The 27,275-nt window shown below is 35.8% G+C and overlaps 1 protein-coding gene across 2 annotated transcripts in view; it reads left to right on the forward strand.

Annotated features, from left to right (window-relative positions):
• The first annotated feature begins 3,568 nt into the window (after positions 1–3,568).
• Positions 3,569–27,275, forward strand: part of LOC135740529 (lethal(3)malignant brain tumor-like protein 4) — a 28,759-nt gene continuing 5,052 nt past the window's right edge. The window contains exons 1-17 of one of the 2 annotated variants that reach the window (XM_065258942.1): positions 3,569–3,622; positions 9,957–10,054; positions 10,846–10,931; positions 11,018–11,072; positions 11,155–11,243; positions 12,935–13,039; positions 13,410–13,545; positions 13,694–13,785; positions 13,871–14,025; positions 15,096–15,172; positions 15,283–15,368; positions 15,479–15,589; positions 15,795–15,909; positions 16,630–16,741; positions 17,877–18,059; positions 18,817–18,978; positions 21,291–21,364. In XM_065258942.1, the coding sequence (XP_065115014.1) occupies positions 10,857–10,931; positions 11,018–11,072; positions 11,155–11,243; positions 12,935–13,039; positions 13,410–13,545; positions 13,694–13,785; positions 13,871–14,025; positions 15,096–15,172; positions 15,283–15,368; positions 15,479–15,589; positions 15,795–15,909; positions 16,630–16,741; positions 17,877–18,059; positions 18,817–18,978; positions 21,291–21,364 (1,627 nt within the window). In that variant the 5' untranslated portion in view covers positions 3,569–3,622; positions 9,957–10,054; positions 10,846–10,856. The remainder of the gene's footprint in view (positions 3,623–9,956; positions 10,055–10,845; positions 10,932–11,017; positions 11,073–11,154; positions 11,244–12,934; positions 13,040–13,409; positions 13,546–13,693; positions 13,786–13,870; positions 14,026–15,095; positions 15,173–15,282; positions 15,369–15,478; positions 15,590–15,794; positions 15,910–16,629; positions 16,742–17,876; positions 18,060–18,816; positions 18,979–21,290; positions 21,365–27,275) is intronic. The other variant, XM_065258943.1, reaches the window with a different exon arrangement.

A 27,275-nucleotide genomic window follows, 5' to 3' on the forward strand; every position in this document is an offset into this window, starting at 1 on the left:
ACATTTTCAACTAAAACTGAATATTTAATGAGTTACATCATTCCTGCTAATATACAATAACATTAAAGCTACACTGATATTAAAATACAGCACGAGTGATTCAGGAGCAAACACCTGAAGTGACTGTTTCACCATTGGCCAGACTCAATGACATTAACCTGTTTATGTTTTTTTACAGCTAACATCCAAAAAACCCTGCCCGTGCACTCCTGACAGATATACTGTAAGAGTGATCTCACTGTTCTTCATGAAGGGTTTGAATCTGAAGACCTCACCTCACTTTACTGCTTATAAACACATGTGAGATGATTGACAGGACTGAATGATCTCTAAGGAAGTGATGTAGTAACATTATCTGTGTTTATAATCACATTTACAGAACAACCTAACAGAAACATTTCAATACACAATTAATCATGTGACTTAGAATGAACTTATTTACATCTCTTACTCTTACTGGAATGTCTAACCATAAAATCTCTCTTAAATTGATAGTGTGTTTAAAACACACTCATATCAGTAATAAATGCAGGTGTGTGTGCACTGATCCAAGAACAGTATGAAGGCTCAGCAATGCAGTGGAAACATGTGTGCAGCATTACATTACACACACAAGCGTATGCAGGTCTCCTTACTGCTGATCCTCAAAGTGAAGACTACAGTCATGCGCACACACACACACACGCACATGCACACACACACACACACACACACACACACATGCACACTCACGCACACACACTCATGCACAGACACACACTACTGTATTACCTTACTGTATTATGAGTATGTTTTGTAGTATTGATGTGTATTATCTGTAAGACAGCTCACTGTGTCCACAGCCAGACAGTAAGAAAATGAGCAGAGTATTTAGAAAGTAAATAAATCTCTGTGTGTGTGTGTGTGTGTGTGTGTGTGTGTGTGTGTGTGTGTGTGTGTGTGTGTGTGTGTGTGTGTGTGTGTGTGTGTGTGTGTGTGTGTGTGTGTGTGTGTGTGTGTGTGTGTGTGTGTGTGTGTGTGTAAGTAAGAATTCAGGAATGTTCCAAGATATTCCGACCTCTGATCCCTCATTCCTGTGAGACACAACATACTTCAGTATTCCCGGATAGTGTTTGATAGAGTTGTGTCTGTTTAGAGGAGGTACAGCTCAGTCTGAAACATGAAGCGTGATATCTGTGAGTATTTGTGTGTTGTGTTGTGTTGAACAGAAGATGTGTGTAATGCTTGTGTAAAGGAATGTTTATGATGTTTGTAAAACAACTACACACTCTTAGTGTTTATTAACACAATCTCTGACCTGGCTTAACTAAACTACTAACTGTTTCACAACTAGCTTAGACCTCTGACCTCTGAAGCATGTCAGGATTTATAAATCTGTGAGCACTGACACATGAACGAGTACTAAACTGGTTATGGTTTAAAAACATCTTTCTGATCAGATTGAACTTCATCACTGAAATGTTGGATGATCTGAATGTCCTGGATGATAATTTTTTGGAGTCTGGTGACTTGTACAGTATGATGATGTTATAATGACCATCACATGTGAAAACGCTTGTTTGCAGTCCATTAAGATACTTTACTCTCATACATCTACAGTAGATTCTTATGCAGATAAATAAATAAACAGCTCTTACATTAGTAAGACATACATTACAGAACACACCTATGGGCTGCATTATGATTACAGCTTTACTGCCATCTACTGATGAATTTTATATATGCACTCACAATTTAAAGAGAGAATAATCTTCTATTCTATATTATATCATCTATAACATCATAATATATCATCTCTACATTTGTATTGTCAAAGCATTTACAGCTGGGTTTGTTCAAATAAGATTTAATATTTCATATTTTTTTATTTGTGGAGCGGAGATGGGATGGACCAATGCAATCATCCAATCAAAACCAATCTCTCTCTCTCTCTCTCTCTCTCTCTCTCTCTCTCTCTCTCTCTCTCTCTCTCTCTCTCTCTGTCTATAATGTCATGTTTCTGAGACACTTTATAAACTTTACTTGTTTAGTTTTTATTGTAGTTTAATGTGAACAGATTGTTTAATTTATTACATAGTTTGTTTGAGAGTTTTAATGAATCTTTTTATGTAAAAGTATTTATTATTGGTTTTAAATTTGCTGGAAAAGAGAGGTTTATTTGTCAGTGTTTGAATTTTATTCTAGGCCAAGCAAAACTAGCAATATATATGAGCAGAAAGAATAAGATAGACTTGGGTGTGGATCAAGATATCATTACTTTGTTCTTGGCTACAATTAAATCCAGAATACTTGTTGTTGATTTTCATTTTTCAGAATGTTCTAACTTTTGAGACAAAATGGTGTCACAATGGGGCTTTGTGCTACATTATTGATGGAAATATACATTTTTCTTTTCTGTTAATGTAAGAATTTGGTTTTGTGTTTTGTAATGGTGAATGTCAAAATTCAAAGTCTCTCTCTCTCTCTCTGTATTGTTATAAATAATGTTATTATATTATGAAAACATTAATGCTAAAAGTTTGTGGTATCATCAGCTTGACAGATTAATATAAAGTATTTTTCCATATTAGTAGATTGTAAGTAATAGAAACTTCAAATAAAAAAAATAATTTAAATCCTTACTTTAAATGTGAATAATAAAAACCTCATCATTGTGTGTCCACGGTCATCTTCATAGCTCATAAATCAAAATCCTCTGTATATCGACTGTACGCTCATGTTTCTTTAAACACAATCTCACGTTACTGTAATGTCTATACGATAATAAACAATATTAACAACATTACCACAATACAAATTATTACCTCATATTGTTTGTATGTCTGTATGCTTAACTATCAGAAATACTAATATACTCTTTACTGTAATAGAGTTCATTCATTTGTGTAAAGTTTATTGTCGTTTATTAGACTTGTTACACAACACTGAGTTTCAATGCTTCACTGCATGCCACACATGATGTTAAATAAACGTGAACAAAAGATAAAAATAGCTTTAAATAATCTGAATGATTTGCTAATTTCTTGGTCTGTGAAGCCTGTAAAGTGTGTGTTTGTCAAGTGTGTGTGTGTAGGAGGCATATTTCTGTTTACATTTATTTCCACCTGACCTATTGTTATAACCTTTGTTATTAAGCTATACAAACATAAAGCTATTTGTGATTTTATATATCAGAAGAAGAAGACTAGAAACTGAAAGGAAGCAGAAAATAATGAATGGAAGCAGAGAGAAAAGAGGTGAGTTTTTATCAGGAATCAGTTGCGTTTTAAATAGAAAAACAAAACCCATCAGTTTCAGATGAAAAGACACACATAAACATGACACAACAAAACACACTTAAGTAACGAGATGTTCATGTCACAGGTCCATCAGTGTGTTTTCATGTAAGTTATTTCTGTCTACAGCTCAACTCTTGGTAAAAGATTTGTATTCTGAATATATTGTCTGTTTTAGTGTCCATTAGGTCAATGATCATTAGCACGTAACAACTCTTTGTGTAGGTTGTGGGTTCGAGTTTGTTCTGTTCTCTATATGTGACACCTGTTCTGGTTCTCCAGCAGAGGGCTCTGTTGCGCATGCGCAGTCATTCGTGCTGTCACCGCGTCTCTCAGGCTGCGTGCTGGTAAGAAATATTCATGAATTTCAGGCTGAATTTGAGCTCTTTAATTTCTGAAGCTTCATAGGAAGAAGTGTTGGAGTTTAACTCTCATATGTGTTACCTTAAACGCTTCACATCTTCACTTGTTTGTGTGTTTGTGAGGTGAATGTATGTGTGTGTGTGTAATGATGGCTGCTCGGCTAATCTGTGTGTGTTTGTGTTGTGTTTCTCATCATGTTTACATTAAGCGTTAAAGATGGAGCTCGTGTGTGTTTGTGTAAGCCTCGTGCCTCTTCTTCTGTGTGTGTATATTACAGTGATCCTCTCTTTATCTATCTCTGTGTTTGTGTGTTTATGTTTGTTTGTCGTGGCGCTGCGTGTGTTACATTATAACTATTGATGTTTTTCACTTACTGATCTCTTGTGTGTGTGTGTGTGTGTGTGTGTGTGTGTGTGTGTGTGTGTGTGTGTGTGTGTGTGTGTGTGTGTGTGTGTGTGTGTGTGTCTGTCTGTGTATATATGTGTGTGTTATCTTATATTCTCATGTTATTCTCATCACTTCTGTCTGTGTGATGTTTGTGTGTCTGTATCTGTGTGTAATGACATTAGTTTGTGTAGTGTAGTCGCCATTTTCCTGATCTCATCCTGGATGTTGTGTGTTTTGTGTGTCTGTCTTTGCTCTTTTAATGTATTAATTTATTTCTTTATGCTTTGATAAATGAGATTACTAACACTGAGGAGTTTGTGTAATGTCAGGATGAAGGTGTGGATGTGTTTTGGAGAAATGATTGGGTTTGTGCTGCACCTGTTGAATTTCACCTGAAGGATTCAGATTTAAGATTGACCATTACGTGTTTATCATAGGAAAATAAATAACATTTCATAAAATCAGAAGTTAATTAAAGTTACAATGAAATGAATAACTTCAGCTACATGCAGAATTAACAGAAGGCAGTTTTAGTTTTGGTTTTGTTAATACAGCTTCATTCTTTTGAAAGACTCATTTTCGTTCATTCAAACCATGTTGTTTGCTGTAGATTTAAGGATGAGAGAAATGTCATGCAGTAAGGGATAAAATCACATCTGAATAGAGTTTAGGTATTAAAGTTTTTTAAATCTGTATGATTGAGGGTACATTTTGTATTTGTTTTGTTACAGCTGTAAATGTTTTGAGTTTGTATCATTTAATGGTTCTGCGATGTGACAGGGGTTTTTTAATAAAAAAAAAAAACATTTTTATAATGTGTAGTCTTAATCTTAATATCAGCTCTTAAGTAGAATTATAAACCAGTTGTTTAAAGAGCAAATATTATCTGATTCATGATTTTTCCCCAAAGGAAATGATGACACGAGTTATCGTCTCAAACGTAAATCTCTTTTCTTGGACTACAACAAACACACGGATTGTAGGCAACAGTTTACTTCCCTTGGCTTGTTGACATGGACACGACGCTCATTAGTTGGTTCGTATTGATAAGGTAGTAAAGACGATATTAACTCCTGTCAGGGAGCTGATCTTCAAAACATGGTAATGAGCGTCACATTTCAGGCTGACATCTGAGGTATTTAAGCCAATCACAACGTTCTGGTTTTCTGGCCAATCAGAGGACACAGAGCTTTTCCAAACCATGAGTTTTGTACAAAATGAATGCGTTTCAGGGAGGTAACAATAATGGATGGTGTGTGGAAAATAATGTTTTAAAAATAAACCACGCAAACACATTACATTAAACCAAATACAGAAAATATAATTTTTTTTTAATCAATGTAATAGAGGCTCTTTAACAGAATTAGATGAACTGAGATCAGGTTTTAAAGCAGGTTAATGTTTTAAACGGGTTGTCAGTATTAGATGGGTGATTAAGGCACATTTATCAAAGTTTATTTAAATTAGACGTGTTAATATTACACACCTGTGAATGTACAGATGAGGTTCGGTTGGGTTTATTCTGGATCAGGACATCTGATTGGTTGTTTTTGTTCATGTGGACTCAAGTCGCTGTGATGTATTCATTTATTAAGTGTTTCATCATTGGGTTTTCCCACACTGACAGACACAAACACACACACACACACACACACACAATAATAATGCTGCTGTTGGTCTGTGATGTCTGTTTGGATTTTAATGTCAGGAAGTTATTCAGTAGTTTCCTGATGAATGGTACCACACATCACTTCCTGTTCCTGTCTGTTCGTTCCATTCGAGCGTTGTTTTGTTGTTTAGTGACAAACTCTCAGTCTCTTGTATATAAAACAGATTTGTGCTGCTCGACTAATGGAGTCTGAATTTATTTCTATGTGTTTTTAATCATTCAATGTACAGATAAGTTTAACAAGTAAGGTTTTCTTCACTTAACAAACTGTTATTATGGTGTTGATTAAATGAATTATAAATAAAACAGAGGTTGTATTTAGTTGAAGTAAAATGAAGACGTTATGACATTTAACCTTTTAAAATATAAAAGAAGTTAATCCTATCGTGATAAAGGATCCTTTAAGTTAAATGTAAATGATGAAGTGCAGTGGTACAGTACTGTTTCATTTATAGCATTCATGTTCATTACAATAAATAAAAAAATCTGTAATGTATTAAGAACATCAGTTGAGATTAAGAAGCATTTGAACAGATGAGATGAGATGACAGATCTATGAATGTAAAGTTTCTCTTTATGAAGTGAATCTTTAATGTATCTGTAGACACTGATAACAGAAAACATGTGGCACCGAGCAGCTTCAGCTTCACGTTTGTGTGGTTTGTGTTTTTCTAGGTTAATATCCTCAGGTGTCATATAAATCTAACACAAGTTTTTTTTCTTGTGGTTATGAAGTGTTTTATCAGTCCTGTATATATCTCATTTAGTCTATCTATCAATCTAAGCAAGATTTTTTAAGCCTTGTTTTTTATAAAGGGTTTATTGAAGCACTAATTGGGAGGTTGTGTGCTGATGTGTAAGTCAGTAAATAAAGACTGCTTCATGAATCTGGCTTATCAAATACGCTTTCCTGTCCTGTTTCTAAATATGCTTTTATTGGATAAAATGTTTTTCATGAGTTGAGTTGACATCTGACTGCTCAGTTTTTAAATGAGTCTTTATTCAAAAGCAGATTGATAAGATTGATTTGTTTGTGAATCAGATTATGAGGGTTGATGCTTGTTTTCCACCCATCTGAGTTTATTTTCTATTTTAGTAATGGTGGTTTTAAACAGAATCAATCAAGAGTCAAACTGTGAGGTTTTGTGTGGTGGTAAATGTTGTCTTTGTCAAACTGAAATCCGATGGCAAGTTTAAATGAAATCTGATCTTGTGTTGATGAAGCATCAGTAGAAGTGAATGTCTTTAGGTTTCAGTCTCTTACGTTATTTTCTTGTGTTAAATAATTCTTCTCTGGATGTTTCTGTAGATGTTGTTTCAATATGATTCAATCTGCTGTAGTTGTTGATTCAGATTGTGTGTTTTTCTGTTTTTGTTGTGTTGTTTTCTGTGATTCTGGTTGATGTTTTGAATGATGATGATAGATCAGAGAGTCTCACACCAAACCATTTCCATTGTTTAAGATTTCAATGGGAGGAAAGCAAATCACAGTTTGTGGAGACCGAACTCTGTTACAGAAACTCCAGCGCTGTACAACAATCCTATAAAAGACTGTACATCCATCATCCATCATATTTTTTGATGAAATTATATTTGTTTTTATGTTGAACTATTTTCTGTGAGTGATTTATTAGTAGTAGGGATGTGCATTTATGTCATTTTTTTTCATTGCGATTAATCCATGCGTCTGAAAAACAAGTACTCGATTAATGAGCGGCGGGACAATCAAAGGGTAATTTAGGCGTATGTGTAATGGAGAAAATGAAAATATTTTTATTAAAAACAGTAAAATAAAACTTAATTTAAAAGAAACTATGACAGAAAATCGGACACACACTAGATTATTAATGAATGAAATGTTTTTAATCAGGAGTGTGATGAAGTGAAGTAAACAGATGCGCTTTATCTATAACCACAAATACATAAATAAACCCACACGATCATCTTTTTGATGATTGATTGTTGATGCCACATTCGAGTACTCGAGCCCATCCCTAATTGGTAGTTTGATGTAATACTGTACTGTAGTTCATCACCTGTTTAAAACAAACCCCATTTGTCTGGGTTGTTGCAGTTGGTGTTTATGTATGCGTGTTCATTTGAGTAAATGATGCCAGCCGGTTTTCTGACCCACTTGAACTCCTTCAGTCCAACATCTCTGATGAAAAACTAAACAAACCTAAACCTCATAATGATGAAGTTAATTTAATTATACTGAAGAAGATGCTGTAGGTTATAAAGGATGACGGTGAAGTTGTTGTGATTCTGATCTCTCACTGAAATGAGTTATGTGTCAGTTGTAGAGATGTGTCTGGATTATTACCCACAATGCATTGCTGTCTATCCTGTGCTGGATTTGCTGGGTCAGGCGTCTGTCATAACACATGAAATGTTTTCTTACGTCATCATCTCTCGCTGAAAACATGAGGTCTTCTTGAACATTCTGTCCTCCATACGCTGTGTGTTTTGTTATTGTAACGGTGCAGAGCGGCAGAAATCACGCAGACTAAACTCTTTCATTTTGAGCGACTACAGAAAGCTTTCTGTTTCTGAGATTCAGATCCCCTTTTGCAATATTTTTATGATGAATAAGTCTCCTGTACCCACTGCCTCCCCATGCACTGAGCTTTATATGTCTCATTTCAACACAACACATTTGCTTGTTTTAGAATTCCTGCCCTTTTCAGATTGATTATAAATATTTACTTTGATTCTTATTTGTAAAATACTACAAGTTACTACAGTAAAACCATTCTTATTTCCTCAGTTGTATTTATCTGTTTAAAACATTTGACTGAAGTGAAATTTTCCTGCAAGTCAGTCATGACACTAGGATATTTGATCATCAAAACATCAAACATTTCTTCGATGCAATTGATTCAATTTGATTAATTAATGGATACTTTAATATTACGTGCCTAATCCAGCAGAACATTTTAATAACTCACGAATGCAAGGAAAATGTATATCATGAATGTTTAATTAAACTCCTTAAAAAGGCACATCTCTTTCCCAATTGGGACATTTACAACAACAAAAAAACTTTAAAAAAAATAAAAATAAAAAATGAGGGGAAAATGTCAGATAAAATCAATCTTATGATGGCAACAGTTAAAGTCTTTAGTGTTTCAGCTGCTGCTGGTAAAGGTTTTCTGCCGCTCTGTTTTCCAAATACAAAATATTTCCAAACCCATGATTTGCGTCCGATAGCAGTCACAAAATCTTCTCTCTTTTGCTGTGTTTTCGCTGCTATAACCGCTTTGTTGCTGCATCGCATTAATTTGCTGACACTAGCACACAGAAATAATTGAAAATGTGCGCTTTGGTGGAAATGTGTAGATTGACGTTTTCTCACATAATAAGGACATGGAGAGTGTAAAATAAAGCTACCTCATACAGTATCAATATGATCTTGATCTTGATCTACATATTAAATATGAAACCACCCATGTTTGGACAATAGGAAGCGTTACACATGCCTGATGTTTTTGAAAGAAAGTTTTGTCAATTGAATAAATAATACTTTCTTTTTGATATTTACATCCATCACTATGCTCACTTTAAGGCCAGTATTATTATTGGAGTATGAATACTCTTTTATGAGCTGTAGATGACACCATTGAGTCTCTTTACATTTCCTCTTTCTGTTTGACTCATGATGTCCTGGATCATTATCTGTTTCCTTCCCTTCAAACCTTTACACACATAAAGAGCAATGAACACATTTATAATCTCTTCAGTTTTACATTCAGCTGGAGCTTTTATTAAGATATTTCTCTATACATCTCATCAATATATCAACAGAATGAGATCTGAAGATTTTATTACAATTTATTGATTTCATAGATTTCTGGTGTCATAATAATGACATGGATGTTGTTGTTTTATTGCTGTGATTTTAATCAGGGATTTTCTCATCTAAAGTTTCTTTTGTGAACTCATTTCTGCTGTTCTTACAGAAAATCTTTCATCTAAATGTAAATGATTGTCAAAATCACAATATGATGCTTATTGTTTTTCATTAACATCAGAATTATTATTTGTTTTGTTATTATTTAATTTAATTTGAAACATGAAATCTCTTGTTTGTTTTTGATGTCTTGTGGTTCTGCGAGGTCAATTTTGACTTGGACAAATGGATCAATGATCCTCTGGTACTGTTATTTGATCAGTATTTATGTCCTGTTGGTGGTCTCACTCAGGTCCTGTAGCTGTTTGCCTGTGTATGTTTGTGTTGACTGTTGTGTGTGTTTTGGTTTCAGGTTTGGAGTAATCCAGTAAAGATGAAACCGGTCTTTGGGTTTGATGTTTGTGGGTTAAAGCCCTGACCCGGACCACAGGCTCCAGCAGATATCAGGCGGTGAGTTTATTTCATGCTGGTGACAGTGAGATAAAGTTTTTATTGTTTTACACTACAGATGAAATCACCATATGCCTAAACATTTAGATCATATATAACTTGAGATACACATAAAGGTGTATAATTATATTAATAGTAAGTAATGGTAGATCTATCATAAGTTTAATCTTTTGTTGTGAATGTTCAAAAGTTATTTATTCTTTATTTATAGATTTTGTTACGAATTTTAGAGTAAACTTATCAAAACTAGAGAATAACACAAATACAAAAATGTAACTATAGGAAATATGTTGTACTTTAAATGTATTTATCTTCAGTGTTAGATTCAGCAGAAATCTTCTAAAACTGAGAGGATATTTTTACAATAATGTAGTTCACATCTATTTTGCTTTGGCTGCTTTTTCTTCTATTCAGTTTAAGTTATACAAAAGATCATTTTAGATGTCTAATGAAACAATAAAAAACAGGTAAAGTAAAAAACATTGAAACATTTTATTAAGCATGTGAATGTTTACTGAAGTGTCTTCAACTGTCTATTGTACAATGGCAACTAAATAATAATCACATAATTGAAATAAAAGCATTTTTAATCCAAATATTGGCCAATTGTTGAGGCTTATAAGAAAGGGTGATTGGATTTCTTTGTTAAATGTATTTATGCATACTGATGTGATGTATATTAAACTCTTTTTCAATATGCAGAAATCTGTTGAATCAAATAGCAGATTGTGTTTGATGGACTCTATCACATTGGTGTGATTGTGTGTTTATGATGATCTGTGTTTATTTAGACTCACAAATAATGCAAGCAGACAACTGCAAGAAAAAGAAACAAAGTCTGAACTGCAGAAGCGTATCAGAGGATTATTGTCTGCGTGTGAGTACTGTAAACTCTTCTCATCTTCATCCATCATCCATCATCTCGGCTCAAAGTCACCTGAAGGATTTCTGATTCCTCCTCAGGACCAGCCGAAAGAAGACAACATAAAGATGAAGAATAAAGTGTCCGCTTCACAAGGTAACACAAGAGAAACTCAATCATGTTCATGAGATATATACCATGTTCTGTCAAAGCCAAAAGCTGTTTGTTATGTGTTCAGCAGTCAGCAGTAAGAAGAAGCCATGGTCCTGGGATCAGTATCTTGAGGATGAGAGAGCCATCGCTGCACCACTGCATCTCTTCACTGAGGTAAATACATCTGATCCAGGAACAGTTTGATTACTGAACCCGAGAAGAAAGCGTGTTTGCATTCTCAAACACAGTTAATGTCAGACGCCAGCGTCCTTCACACTTCATCTTTCTTCAGAATAATCCTACTAATCAACAGCACTACATTGCATAATTTAATATGTTTAATTTAAGATTGATTTATGTCATACGTTTTCTTTTGGGGTCCGAGAATCACTGGTCTAGGGTATCACACACACACACCGAAACACTGTGGATAGACGCTGCTGACGTGTGTACACTCATAGAAAACAATGTGTTTGAATATTAAATGTGGCACAATGCGGTGCTATGCTTTTTTTCCGGTGTGCGATCCGCTTTAGATGAAGGATCTCAGTTCAAAGACTCCAGCTCACATTTATAGCACCAGACTACTGAATTGAATAAAAATAATTGAATATAATAATTGAATAATATGGGATGAGTGAAGGTGATGGAGAGATGCCAGAAGAGCTTATGTAGAAAAAGGTTAACGGCTGCTTTAATACACTTAGACAAGGTGCGAATCCCTGCCTCTGAAGAATTATTGTTTTATCCCCGGTGGGGACATAATGTGTACCCCCCATAATTAATGGCCTATAAACGGCCTAAAATAAAGATCATTTAATAACAGAAACGCAAACAAGAGTAAAATCATGAATGGAGTATTACTGTCAGCGCTTCTGCTCCTGTGGTAATAGGTGACAGCATGTCTAGGTTATGTCATGATGCTTTTTTAATCCATGCCCAGATTTTCCAAATGTCCCCAAGCACCTTGATACAGCCAAATATTAAATGAAAAGCATTTCAAGCAAAACATATCATCGTATTTTACAGGACCGTCACAAAACAAATTCAAGGAATATTACCATTGAGAATGAGACAGCAGAAACTACCTTCATTAGGGTCAACAGAAACTCGCAGGATGACACAGGAACACAAAAAAGAGATCAGAGATGTTCTCAAAAAATTTGTGCCGTGCGGCCGCCCTTGTGTGGTGCATCCCTTCATGGCCCCCCAAAGAAAATGTATAACACCAAAACATTCAAAAACTTATTTAAAAAAAACATTAAATTATACAACTTAGTGCTGTTGGTTAGTAGTCTTATTTTTCTGAGGTTTAATTGCACAGAATTTGATAAATTTATGTATTTTATAATATGTCATAAAACTGGTGCCCCCTGGCACCATCTCACGTGCCCTCCAGTTTGAGAACCACTGCCCTAAATAGTCAACATAAGCCAGTGATCATTTATTTTCATAAATAAAATATTTGAAAAGCATCCCCCAACATTACAATGTCATTACCTTTGCACCACACATATAGAAAACACCTGTACAGTCACGTGTGTGTGCGTGTTTGTGGGTGTGTGTTTGTGGGTGTGTGTGTGTTTGTGTGTTTGTGTGTGTGCGTGCGTGCGTGTGTGCGTGCGTGTGTGCGTGCGTGCGTGCGTGTGCGCGCGTGTGCGTGTGTGCGTGTGTGTTTGTGTGTGTTTGATGTCGTCTCTCTCTTATCTTGTTCATTTTGTTCCTGGATGGATGTGAGGGGACATCTGTTCCTCCCTAAGACGCGGGAGACGGTTACCATAGCAACTCAAGTCTTTCTCTGTAGAGACGGTCAATGCCAGCAAACTGTCTTGATCCTGATACTCTTGTGATTTGTGTTTCTGCAGTCCCAGACGTTTCCCAGCAGCAGAAATGGATTTAAGGTTGGAATGAGGTTGGAGGGCATCGATCCTTTACATCCATCCATGTACTGTGTGCTGTCTGTGGCTGAGGTCAGAATAACTCGATATACACTTAACCCTTACTGTGTGAATAATGAAGAGTCAAGTGAAATGATAATGATTTGTGTTTTTTATATTAAATTATCTCATATATATATAATATAAAGAACAGTCTGTGAATATATGTATATATATATATATAATCCTGAAATCTGATCTCATCATTAGATTATGAGACTTTAGTCTGGATTTCACAGATATTCATATTTCATTCTGATGAGTATGTCTAAAATAGTTATTATATACTGTAGTTATTTAAATGTTCTGTGTGTTAGTTGTTGTCTGTGTATTAAGATCAGGACGCTGTCTATCTCAGAGTATATCTGTATTGATCTTATCCACTGTCTGTTTGTGGTTAAAGGTGAGTGGCTTTCGTTTGCGTCTCCACATTGATGGTTACACGGAGTGCTATGACTTTTGGGTAAATGCTGACTCTCCAACCATTAAACCAGCTGGTTGGTGTGAGTTAACAGGCCATAAACTTCATCCACCTAAAGGTTTGCTCTTCTTCCTCTAACATTTCATTTATATTGTAAAGAAGCTGATAGTGTCATTGTGTTTCAGTAGTAATGATCAGTCTAGGCTGAATTTCTAATAGATAAGAATGGGTAGGTGTACATAATAAAGTGTTATCTGTTCTGTCAGGTTATAAACTGAATGAGTTTAACTGGGAGAAATATCTAGAAAGTCAAAACGCTCAAGCTGCACCAAAGAATCTGTTCAAATCCCAAAGCAGCGTAAGTCTTCATTTATACACATGAACATCTGAGCTGTAATGAAAGACTTTAGGTTGTGTATGAATTGAGTTTCTCTCTTCAACAGATCCCCATCACCTCCTCCAGTTTTCAGGTGGGAATGAAGTTAGAAGCGGTGGACCGTAAGAATCCGTGTCTTGTGTGCGTGGCCACTGTAGCAGATATCGTAGACAATCATTTCCTGGTTCATTTTGACAACTGGGACGACACTTACGATTACTGGTGAGACAAACATCATCAATCTGAATGAATGAGCTGTAGAAGATATTTTCCGTTTGAGTAAAAATATTTTTTGTTTGTTTGAAAGCAGAGCGTCTGTTCTTTCATTTGATTATATTGAATGTTTATATATTTATAGAAGAACATTTTCTGGAATGTATTAAACTTTTATGAAAATCATAAAAATGCTGGCGCAGGCTGGCAACTTAAAAAAAAATGCTGGTGGGGAAAGAGTTAATACACATCATCTATCATTTAGAGGCAGTTTCCCAGACAGGTACTGTATAACAAAACCAGGACTAGCCTTTGGTTATATCAGGATATTTTAGTAGATTTTATAAACAAACCTTACAAAAAACAATACTGGGGAGCATCTTGAGACAGAACAATGGCACTGATATGTTAAAGGTGCCGTAGAATGTAAAACTGTATTTATGTAGTTATAGATGAATAATAAGAGTTGTGTAAATGATAATGACATAACATAAGCCTCAAACACGATTGTTTTCTCCTTCTTATGTAAACCTCAAGAGACCGCTGGAAAACAGACCAATCACAACACAACACAACACCAACTGTGATGATACAGTCATGATGTACACTTACAACATTAAATTACACATTAAATTAAATTCAATGTTGTTACAATGCTAAAAACTATTGATTATTCCTCAAAATCTTCATCTGATCCAGACTCAAACATAAGATCTGTTTACACACACACAGAGCTACTGAAGGAGAAACAGCCAATCAGAGCAGAGCTCAACATTATTATTCATGACTCTTTCAAATAAGATAATAATAGACCATTTCATTAAAGACAAATCCTAGGGTTGTAAATGGACATGAAAAACTGACTCTGGATCATTTTTGCACTTAATAAAGCCACAAACCTTAGATATCAGATTAATAACATGAATTCTTTGGCACCTTTAAGATAAGTCAGATGTTTTTTTATTTAAGGCAGATCAAGTCTAGTACTAGGATGTCGGGGAAAGCGCCATATAAAGTTTTAGTAATGAAGTTAATCCAGTATGTTTTATTAAGAGTGTGAATGTTGTTGTTTTTTTCAGGTGTGATGCGAGCAGTCCTTATATTCACCCTGTAGGTTGGTGTCAGGATCAGGGCCGAACTTTAACTGCACCTCAGGGTAAGAAACACACGATGACCTTCATTAAACTTGTGCGTTGTGTTTTTAAATGTGTCTGAATAAACATGTGTATGTTATGTACTTGTGAATGTTGTGGATCTTTACTGTAGGACATCCTAATCCAGAGCATTTCATCTGGGAGGAATACATGGAGGACACGTCCACATGTGCTGCTCCGACTCAAGCTTTCTGTATGGTGAGCTGTTTGTGTTACAGCATTATCTCATCTATCATGTAACATTTCAGTGTCGTGCAGCGCTCACAACTCTGTGTGTGTGTGTGTGTGTGTGTGTGTTGTGTATTTAGAGAGCTCCACATGGGTTCCAGGTGCACATGAGATTGGAGGCAGTAGACAGAAGAAATCCCATGTTGATTCGTGTGGCTACAGTGACTGACACTGAAGATTACCGAGTCAAAGTGAGCGAGCACATTTCACCTTCATGAGCATCATGATCTGTGTGTTTGTAATGCTGGTGTTGACCTTCATACAAGAGTCAGTAGATGTAAACCTTCATACAGGAGTTTGATTTGATATAGAAGAGGTTGTGTTGTTAATAAAAGATGAACCTCTGGACCTCTTCATGTTGATTTACTGTCAATCTTTCTCCTCATCTGCTGAAAGGTTCATTTCGATGGCTGGCATGAGAAGTTTGATTTCTGGGTGGATTCAGATTTATGTGATCTTCATCCGGTGGGCTGGTGTGCCAGGACGGGTCATCCTCTAGAACCTCCACCCAGTGAGTTTAGTCCTGAAGTTCACGAAGATGATCTTATTATTCATGACATGAGAAGATATCGAGTCAGTGTTTTATGCTCATGGTAGTGTTTTAATAGATGACACTTAAATCTAGATGAAGTCTTATCTGTTGATGTTTTATCAGAAGAATAAATTACCCACACACACTTACATTCATCTCTGAATCATTTCTGATATAAAGCATTCAGATATAAAGTTCTGATGGGTTGTGAGTGTCGTCATGTTTTCATTTCTACTGGATTCTGATGTTTTCTTGATGGTTGCTGATACACTCATATCTCATCAGATCAGACTCACATCAGATTTTACTCTAGCTGTGTGTGTGTGTGTGTGTGTGTGTGTGTGTGTGTGTGTGTGTGTGTGTGTCTGTGCACCCTTAGCATGATTGGTGTGAGATTCTGTTCCCATTATGCCACACTGATAAGATCACATGATGAATTACAGGTCTGATCTAGATGAAGTACTGTTTTACTGGGTTTCGTGTGATAAATGATGTGTTACTAAAAGGTGTGTGCGTGCGTGTGTGTGTGTGTGTTGGGTAGTCCAGTGTTGTACAACAAGTCTTTATTTTAGGATTCAGGTTTAATAGAGAACTTGACTCGGCTCTAACAGTGAATCCTGTCTGATGTACTGCACTCATTTAATGAAGGTTGTGTGTCTTTAGACTCTAATGATTGTGTTGTGTTGTGTTGTTTTTTAGCACACACAGGTCTTTGTGAACAGAAGAGCTCTGTTGGTCAGGGTGTTTGTCCAACACCGGGCTGTAGGGGCATCGGTCACATCAAAGGAGCAAAATACACCGGACACCACAGGTGAGCCAGTCAAAGATCTTCAAAGAGAAACGCTCGCTCAATGTGTGTGTCTGTAGATTAAAAAACAACATCAGGGTCTTCATTCTTTTACGAAAACATTTATTCAAGACAAACAGGACTGTGTGATTTGTCTCATGATATTTGTGTAAGGATGGGTTTAGATACAGAGCTTCTGTTTGTGTAAATCCCAGTCGTCTCTCTTCAGTCTCATGATTTATTTCTTTAATGAAGCTGTTGACGGTTTTAGTGCTGTCTTTAGAGCTTTAAATGAGATGATGAGTGGACAGACTGTGACCTGTAATGATGTCAGAAGGAGTTTGGTCCTCTGATGGGAGCCAATCAACATCTGTGTACTTCACTTTCTCAAGTATTTCATCAATCACTCGTAAAGAGTAAAACACTTGTGATTATACAGAGACAGAATATTAAAGACTCATTTACATCTTATTTGCATACATTTGCAATCATTCACCTCAAACCTTAAAAGAGTTTTAAGTAGAAGTGTAGCATCAATCTAACCAGTTTATAAACCGATAGTAAACCCATCCAACCCAATGAAGTTTTCAAACAATGCATTGTTTGGTTTATATGAGAGTCTGCCATTCAAAAGCAAACATAAAAGATTATAATCAACACCAGTGAATAGAAATGAACCTAAACTTTAACAGCCGTATTAAAATAATGAATGAAATGTCATAATCTCCTGTGGCCTTCATGAAGTTTTAATGTTGTTTAAAGGATTTTAACTACAGTGTGTGTGATTTATGAATACATTAAAACTATAAACTCAACATCAGTCATCAGGAGCTGCAGATGTGAATCATGTGATGCCTAAAGATTCACTTCAGTTTTATTCGATTCAGATGGGAGCAGTTTTTCCATGAACTGTGTCTGTCAATCCATCTACAGATCAGAATCAGTTTCTGTGTCTGGAGATTCATTCAATGTTTCTTCTTTGTCTTATTATCTCTGACTAATAATCAGAATAATCAATCACACGACACCATTTACTTCTTGTCTTTCTCTTTTTATTTCTTTATTTAATCTGAAATGTTAGTTGTGAGTGGGTAGTTGTGGGCAAAGTTAGAGACAGACACCTGTCAATCATTTTTCTCTCTCTCTCTCTCTCTCTTAGTGCCTTTGGTTGCCCATATTCAGATATGAACATGAGGAAAGAAGTTGTGCTGGCCGATCGTCTCGGAGGAGAGAAGCAGATTAATTTCATCCCTGTGCAGTTTGTGCAGAAGACAAAACGTCTGTGTCCAGATGAAGAGGAGGATGAAGATGGAAAGGTTGAGAACAGTCATGTGGAGAACAGGTTTGAAACATCAAGCATAAAATACACACACGTACACACACGTACACACACACACACACACACACACACACAATTTTACAATGCAGCATCCTATTGATTGAAGTGTTTAACGCACCATAAGAGTGCTAATGTTTGCAGATGTTCATGCTGATAAATTAAACTAAATCAACAAATAACTTTAAAGAGTGATTTAAAAAAAATCTTGCTAAATAAATTCCAAATCAATAAATATTTTGAGAAAATGCTTCCCTGCTAATGACGAGTTTTTTCAGCAATCCCTATTTCTGCTATTATCCACCAGGTGACGCTCTTACCCAACTTATAAAACCCAGAAGTATTCCCTTAGGGCAAACAGTAAAAACTCTGTGTATGTTTTGATCATCGCTCTGAATCTGATCTCTAACAAAAATCTATTATTTTTTAAGAAACCTACACATAATTGAGAGGTGATAGAAAGAGAACAAATGAAGACAGAATGAGACAGGGTTTTTGTTTGGTCTAATATATATGTGTATATATTAAAAGAAGAACATTATATGAAAGACATTAAACACTTTTGAAAATAATAAAAAATGCTGGTGCTGGCTGGCATCTTTTTTTTAAAATGCTAGCGGTGAAAGAGTTAATAAGTGAATAGAGTAAATACCAACATTGAAACATTTTCAATTACATACACCAGTATAAGAAAACATTAATGTTTATTTTTTATGTTTATCTTTATGAAAGTAGATAACATTCAGTTTTGTGTGTGTTACAGAGAGATTTTACCAGGGTATGAAGTTACTCCTCGTCCACGGGGTCGACCACCGATTGTCAAGAAGGAGCAGAAAGAGGAGGCAACAGATCAGGGGCCAAAACTTCTGTCACCGCTCGGAAAGAGAAGTCGACTGAGCAGCAACAGCAGCGGCAGCAGCAGCAGGTAACAAAAATCATTCAATCATTCATCTCTGCACCTGATCTTACTGACAGATGCACTGTAATCCTGATGTTTCTCAGTTTATTTGTTGGCTGTATACACAGCTGATGGGTTTGAGAGGTCAGTGTGTGTTTCATTGTTTAACAATGAAAACCATTAAGGGCAAAAATATTTCTGTTCTGTCTTTAATTTGAAGCTTCACTTGATAGAAACCTGTTTAACTGAGAAACACTACCAGGGTTTCTGTGGGGTTCCACATCTTAAATCAGTGTTCTTCAACCCCGGTCCTCGAGGACCCCTTCCCAGAATGTTTTAGATGTCTCCTTAATTAACACACCTGATTTAACTCATTAGCTTGTTAGGGTGGGATTCTGGAAGGAGGCTGATGAGTTGGTTTAAATGTGTTTTAAATAAGGAGACATCTAAAACTTTCTGGAAGGGGGTTCTCAAGGACCAGGGTTGAAGAACACGCTCTTAAATAATTTTAAACATGTCTTTATTTTCCTACGTCCATGTAACGCTACCTTTAATGCAGAAATGTTCCCGCAGTGCATTAGAATGGTTTTTCTTTTTTGATAATTTGTGCATTAATGCGCCAATGTCTCCTAAATTTGATTATTTCTATTTTTGCCATAAAATCTATCACTGCCATTGTTTTGTCTGAAGATGCACACCAGTAATGTATTTTGTAAGATTTGTTTCTAATAAACTCCTTAACTGTCCTAATATAAATAAGAACTAGTCCTGGATTAATCTAAACCCTGTCTGGGAAACCACTACTAAATATTTGAATATTTTGTTGTTTAATAAAACCATGGGTTTATTTGGTTTAGATGCTTTATTTGAACCCATTATTATTATTGTTTCATCATTATTGTCATTTTAATGCTTTTGTTCACTTAGGTCTATTTTTATTACCACAACATATCAGATTACTTGATCATCATTTATTACCAAAAACTGGTAGTGAAAACCCTAGATTGGTTAAAACATTTTGAAATGTTGTGATTTAATTAAAAGGCTATTTTTTATTCATATATTTAATCACTGAGGATTTCTTAATACTTTGTCATGAAGTCTCAAGGTCTCGTAATATCAGCAAAGTGTTCAAATCTTGTCTTGTTCTCGTGAACCCAATCTCGTGTCTCATCACACCCTGAGAAAAAACATTCATTTTTTTGTCATGAAAGATAAAAGGTCTTAAAAAACACATTGACGCATGCACACTAGACTGTAAAATAGTATTTCATTGTTGTAAAAAATGTGACTTTGTGAAACCTTTAGAAACACTGACTACAGATGTGCCCATTATCACGTTTATCATGCAACATAATATCTTTAAACTAATACATTTCTTTTAAAATCACAGATTTGGGTCTTCTAATGTATTATGTTGAGATTTATTTTGTTCATGTTAACTTATCCGTTTAATTTCTACTTTGCTGTTTTTAGGTTAGCCAGGAAAATGCTTCTTAGGCATTTTCTTTATTTCATTAATCAGTTTTAAAGGTTCAGGAGTTTTCCTAAATAAAAGATTTCCTCAGGGATAGCGAGCGAGTGATTAGCTGATGTTATGTGCTGTAGTCGGTCTGTTTCTGGTGGTCTCAGTGCTGATCTGTGTTAATCAGATCTATTTAGTGACTGCAGTATCAGCTGTGAAAGTAAAGACAGCATCTGTGATCTGTGTTCATTTATTGTGTGCAGTGATGTTCATGTGTTTTCACAGCAGGATTATTACAAAGCCTTTGTAGAGACATAAACCCATGAGAGACTTTACTGTGATTTTATCCCCAGTTATGTGATACAGAGCACATTTTTACACTATATCTATATAATGATGATGAAAGATGCTAAGTAATCATTTTTTACACTAGCTGTTTGTGCTCATCTAACTTGACAGTGACATTGGTTGGTAGAGACTTTTAAAGTGCCTTACAAGACATACATTTTTATCAGTATGTGTGTGTTTCCTGGATTTGAACCCATGACCTTTTGCACTGCTAACACAATGCTCTGCCAATGAACTATACACAAGCATATCTTGAGTATGTGTGCAGTATTCTGATGTATGAGGAAGATGAAACCCTACTGATGTTAGACATTCAGTCTGTGTGGGATCCTTAAATGATATTTGACCTCTGCACAGTTTATTAAAGGAGGTTTTATCTGTATTATTATTTGAACATGATGTGCTGTCTGCTGTGCTGAACACATTTCAGATTGATAGAGGTGATGTTATGTTTAGTGATGATGATGATGATGAAGTTGTAGAGCAAGACTGTGATTTACAATAACACTTTTCTCATTGTGTTCAGATTTACACATTCAGCGAAATATCTACGCATTAAAGATGAGGAGGAAGACATTGATGTGGACAGCGTCATTACAGGTAAGATTCACTTCAGTCATTGAAGCATTGCATTCATTTCATCCTCTACAGATATCAGCTCCAGCGAATCATTTTGGATGTGGAAGTGTTTCTATTGTCTGGTACTCATATATTTATCAGTTTGTGAACTTGATTTCCTTGTGGATTGATAACTGGACTGAATCCAGATCAGATGACTGTGATTATGTGTCTCTTTAGCTGTTATATCTGACACAGTTTTATTACTGTTGTGATGAAAGATGTAATGAATGATGTCTCACTTGACACTGGTCCAGGGTTTATTTTGGCTCTTGCACTGGTGCTGATACACACACATATCCAGCTGTTTCATTGATTACCATCATTTTCTGATCGTTTCCATGGAGACACAAGAGCTGTGTGCTTTACAATATTTCATTACTGTCAACAGAACACAAAACAACATTGTGTCTCTGCGTCTGTGTTTCTTTATGTTTTTGTGTCTGTGTGTCTCTGCGTCTGTGTGTCTCGGTGTCCCTTTTATTGTGTGTCTCTCTTTGCCTGTGTGTCTCTGTGTGTCTATCTGTGTGTCTGTGAGTCTGTCTCTGTGTCTTTTTATGCGTGTGTGCGTTTCTCTGTGTGTCTCTGTGCCTGTTGCTTGTTTGTTACTGTTGCAACTTGCGTGTCTGTGTGTGTATAATGCAGGCATGTGTAGATGTTCCTGTGTGTGTGTTCACATCTTTAGGTTCCGCTCTTCTTCATAGTTAGAGACACTATTTTTAGCTGTGTGTGTGTTTGTGGTTTGATAAGAACTGAAGAGGTTCTGTCTGTGACCCATTATCATTATTGAACAGACTGCTTGACTACACACATTTTTGTTGTTTGCACCGTAATACTTAATTCTGTGTAACTGCAACCTATTGTAAAAAAACGTGGACAATAACACCGCTTCATGTTCAAAGAAAAATAATTGGTGTTTATAATCCCAAATAGCTGAAAGAAATCTAAAACGCAAGCCAAACCAAAGCTCAGGTTTGAGATCATTTGTAACCGTATGCTAAATTATACCGCAAGTCATGTTAGGCTCATTGCATTGTGGGATACATGATCTCGTACAGTTGGTCATATTTGGTCAAATCATTCAGGTGATCTTATACATACAGAAATATTACATACTACAGGGTAAGATGAGAGCAAAGTGCTGTTAAACCTGCTGAAGAGGTCTGCATAAATAAATGAATGAATGAATGAATGAATGAATGATGTTCATCACCTGAAGAGAATCACCTTTGATCTTTTTAACATAATGACAAACATCATCTCTGTGTGTGTGTGTGTGTGTGTGTGTGTGTGTGTGTGTGTGTGTGTGTGTGTGTGTGTGTGTGTGTGTGTGTGTGTGTGTGTGCGCGTGTGTGTGCGTGTGCGTGCGTGTGCGTGCGTGTGCGTGCGTGTGCGTGTGTGTGTGTGTGTGTGTGCGTGTGTGCGTGTTTAAGCAGCAGACTCAATCTCATAGAGAAATCTTAGGAAATGTTTTATTTTTAGACTACTGCAGGATGATGTTGTGATGTTTAATGAAAATCTCTCTGGAGGTGTTGAAGTGAGTCAGCTCTTTCACTTACACCTGTTCTTCAGTTATATCCTCACCATACAAATAACTGTGATGACCTGTGATGAAGGAAAAACTCTTACCTGAACCGAGTCAAAGGACAATTTACTATAAAACACGTGTGGCTGATTTAAAGTTGTCTTTTATAAAGAGATGAACATTAGAATAGGACTTCATCAGATTAAAAGGTGAGACATCTTTATGACCGGATGTTGAAGGGGAGGAGTTAAAAACAAGCCTGTCATCTCAGATGTAAACGACAGATTATTAAAACAAAACTCTATTGTACACAATAAGATCAGAAACATTCTTCAATAAAGTTAACGTCAAATTATCCGTACAAATGTTTTTTCTATGAAAGAAAATCAAGTTGTCTTCTGTCAGGGCTGACAGAGATTTTATTTCTCTTAACAGTGAATAATCGATGTCTGTTATCCGCTGGGCATGTGAATCCATCACACTAAATATTTACGGTTCTTGTTATCAGTGGAAATAAATATTTCACAGTATGTCCAGTGTGATGGGTCTAAAACGGTCCCTCGTCCAGTGCCTGCATCATTCTGTTCATCACTGTTGTCATGGTAACAGTGGAGGTCGTCTTTCACCAACTGTGTGTGCGCGTCATACAGCTTGGTGTATTTCACTAACTAGTGGTAACTAGAGACTCTGTCTATACTATAGTCAGTGATGTTTCTGAATCTGACATTGTGTGTTGTGATCAATAGTTTCTCTAATTCTTTGTTTCTCAGCCGTGAGTCATGTGCTGTTTACGCTCATCGTACCATTGAGTTTTTGTTGTAAGGTTCATCTTCTGCTTCCGTCAAACTGAGGATAAGAGAGGTGATTAAACTTGGGGATTATTCAATAAGATTTAAATGATATATATTTTTGATCATTTCTGCTATGAATGTGATGGGCAACCATTTTTTATAGTTTTTGAATCAGTTTTGTTTAGATGATCTTATTTAATAATTGTAATATTCACAATATCCAGCATTGTTATGTATATTTTTCTTATATTGTCTTGTCTACCGTCACTATCTATAGCATCCGCTGTGATTTTCAGTAAGACTGCGTATGATTATCATTAGTGTCATTCAGTGATGATAAACTATAAGCAAAGTGTAAGATAAAGATAACTAAATAAATGAAGGGATAACACTTTACAATAAGATTGTATTTAGTTAATTAATTAACATAAATTAATGAACAGCATTTATTAATCTTTCTTCACGTTATATTCAGCATTTATAAAATCAAGCATTGTAACTCTTAACACATTAATGAATGAACTAACATGAATACTTGTCTTGTTATTGAAATTAACAAGAATTAATCAATGCTAAAAACAGCATTGGTCATTGTTTATTCATGTTAGTTAATACTAATACAACCTTATTGTTAAGTTTTACCAATGAATGTGTTTCTATACTTCCGTGGAGCGTGATGCTTGACATACAACATATAGGGGCGGTTTCCCGGACCAGGATTAGCTTAATCCAGGACTAGGCCTTAGTTTAATTAGGAAATATAACTAGTTTTAACAAACATGCCTTACTAAAAACATTACCTGTGTGCATTTTGAGGTAAAACAAAGGGCACTGATGTATTTTAAGATATGTCAGTGCAAGTTATTTTCAGTTTGGAGAGCTCTTAAAAGTGTTTAAGTCTAGGACTAGTCTAATCCCTGTCCGGGAAACCGCCCCATAAAGTGTTAAGATATTGTATTGTATATCTTATTGTGAAATTTTTTTGTATGTTGTGTGTTAAACTGACAGTAGTCATTTAATGTTGTCTGAAGGTGAGCAGATCTTCATTCATCATCAGATCAGTTTCTATGTGGAGACATTTGACTCTTGGGCTTTATTGATCAGACACTTTATTAAACTGTGTGTCTCTGTCAAGAGAAGAAAAGCCTTTGGTTGACAAATAATGTTTAGGATTTCTCTTTAATTTCTGTGTGTGTTACTGAATTGTTTGTTTTAAGTGTTGTGTAAATAATGAAATGATTTATTGATAAATTACTGATGGAAGATCTCATCTCTTATCTGTCATGTCTAGGCTTTAGGCTTATCATTATAGCTGGTGTATGTAATATGATGTATGTTTGTTTGTTTGTTTGTTTGTTTGTTGTGTTTATACTCCAGTGTTGTGTTTGTGCTGTTAGTGTTGAAGGTCACTGTTTTAATGACTGTAATCCTGAATGAATGCAGTCACTTCATTGATGTCCTTGAACATCCCACTGTTTACTGGACTAATGTTAATGTGAATGATGGACAGGAAGTGACATCATATCAAGTTTCCTGTGACCTGTCCCTTATGAAAATTAACTCTTTAACTTTTTTGTTTTAAAAATGTAGTAACCATGTTTTTTGGTGCATTGATTACTATAAGCATAACCATGGTTTTAGTACAGTATCCATGTTTTGTTTTTTGTTTTAATTTTTTGGTTAAAGCGGTGAGGTGTTGATGTGTTGTTGTGTTAAAGCTAGAAAGCTCATAGGATTATTAAAGAATTGAGGAAGAATTGCTTTTGATTTGTAAGTGAAATAATAATGAGTATGTGTGCGTCTGCTGTAGTAATGAATCTGCTGTGTAATTTGTGTATTATATTCAGATTGTGTGACTGAAATAAGTGCTTTTTTACTGCTAATGGGGTTCTCCGCTCAACATATTGTGTGTTTACTTTGTGTTGCTCTTTTGTGTGCCACAGCAACACAAACACTTTACCAGAGTATTATATTACAAGACACTTTGTCCATTTATATTCTCGTCTCACCTGGTCATAAGACATAACAGAATACAAACTGTTTCCTAGACGACGATTCACTGTGACAATCACCATGGCAACCGGTTGTGTAACTGGATGCAGGTGGTGGTGTGACATCAAGAACACAGAAAATCCATTCGTGTGTGTGTGTGTGTGTGTGTGTGTGTGTGTGTGTGTGTGTGTGTGCGCGTGTGTGTGTGTGTGTGTGTGTGTGTGTGTGTGTGTGTGTGTGTGTTAATATCTGTTTGTTTCACTTTGTCTTTGTGATGCTGTTGTGTGGATGATGTTGGTTAGGATGATGATGGTAATGATGATGATGGTTAGGATGATGATGATGATGATGGTTAGGATGATGACGTGATGATGGTAATAATGATGGTGATGATGATGAAGGAATGATGTAATGATGGTGATGATGATAGTTAGGATGATGACGTAATGATGGTGATGATGATGGTTAGGATGATGACGTAATGATGATGGTGATGATGGTAATAATGAAGGTAATGATGATGATGGTTAGGATGATGACGTAATGATGGTGATGATGGTAATAATGAAGGTAATGATGGTGATGATGATGAAGGAATGATGTAATGATGGTAAGGATGATGAAGTTAATGATGGTGATGATGATGGTTAGGATGATGACGTAATGATGGTGATGATGGTGGTGAAGGAATGATGGTAATGATGGTGATGATGATGGTAATGATGGTGATGATGATGATGGTTAGGATGATGACATAATGATGGTGATGATGATGGTTAGGATGATGAATTTAATGATGGTGATGGTCACGGTACAGTAGGCAGCTAAATTACTGTATACATATGAGTGAGTGATTTCTTGGATCTGTCAGTATTCAATACATGAGTTGTGGATGTTAAGAACTAGAATTGTTTGTTTGTTTGTCTTGGAGAATATACTGACCACATATGACCCTTATCACACACACACACACACACACACACACACACACACACACACACACACACACACATGAATTATGATTGAATTTAGGATGAAGCATCAATACAGATCAATAAAGAATGTCAATATTTAACAGATGAAATAAAAGCTGTAAATCAATGTGACTGTAAACCAATACAGCATCATGATAGTGTAGATATCCAGATGTTGTTTGGCTTTGTCTCTCCTCCTCATGTTGAGTCTCTCATCTGTCTCCTCTTCATTACACCACACATCACTGGGTATCAATCTGTGATCTCTGTCTCTGTGTAAGCTTGTAAACTCTCCTTTATTTGGCTGAGCTTTTGTCTTTGGACTGTCCACACATTTGAAGATTGCACAGAGACAGACAATGAGACACACACACACACAGACGTACACAGACACACAAACAGATGGCACTGTGAGTCCTCAGTTGGGGTGAAACTAGAGAGTTCTGCCAACTCTTTAACATTCAGTTACAGTAGACACCAATAACAGATGATGTTCTGTTTGTGTTCACACTATTCTCATGACTAACACAATCACACACACAGACACACACACAGACACATAGAGACACACATACACACACACACACACACACACACACACACACACATGG

This window comes from Paramisgurnus dabryanus, chromosome 22, assembly GCF_030506205.2.
Source record: "Paramisgurnus dabryanus chromosome 22, PD_genome_1.1, whole genome shotgun sequence".
In the NCBI taxonomy this organism is placed as follows: Eukaryota; Metazoa; Chordata; class Actinopteri; order Cypriniformes; family Cobitidae; genus Paramisgurnus; species Paramisgurnus dabryanus.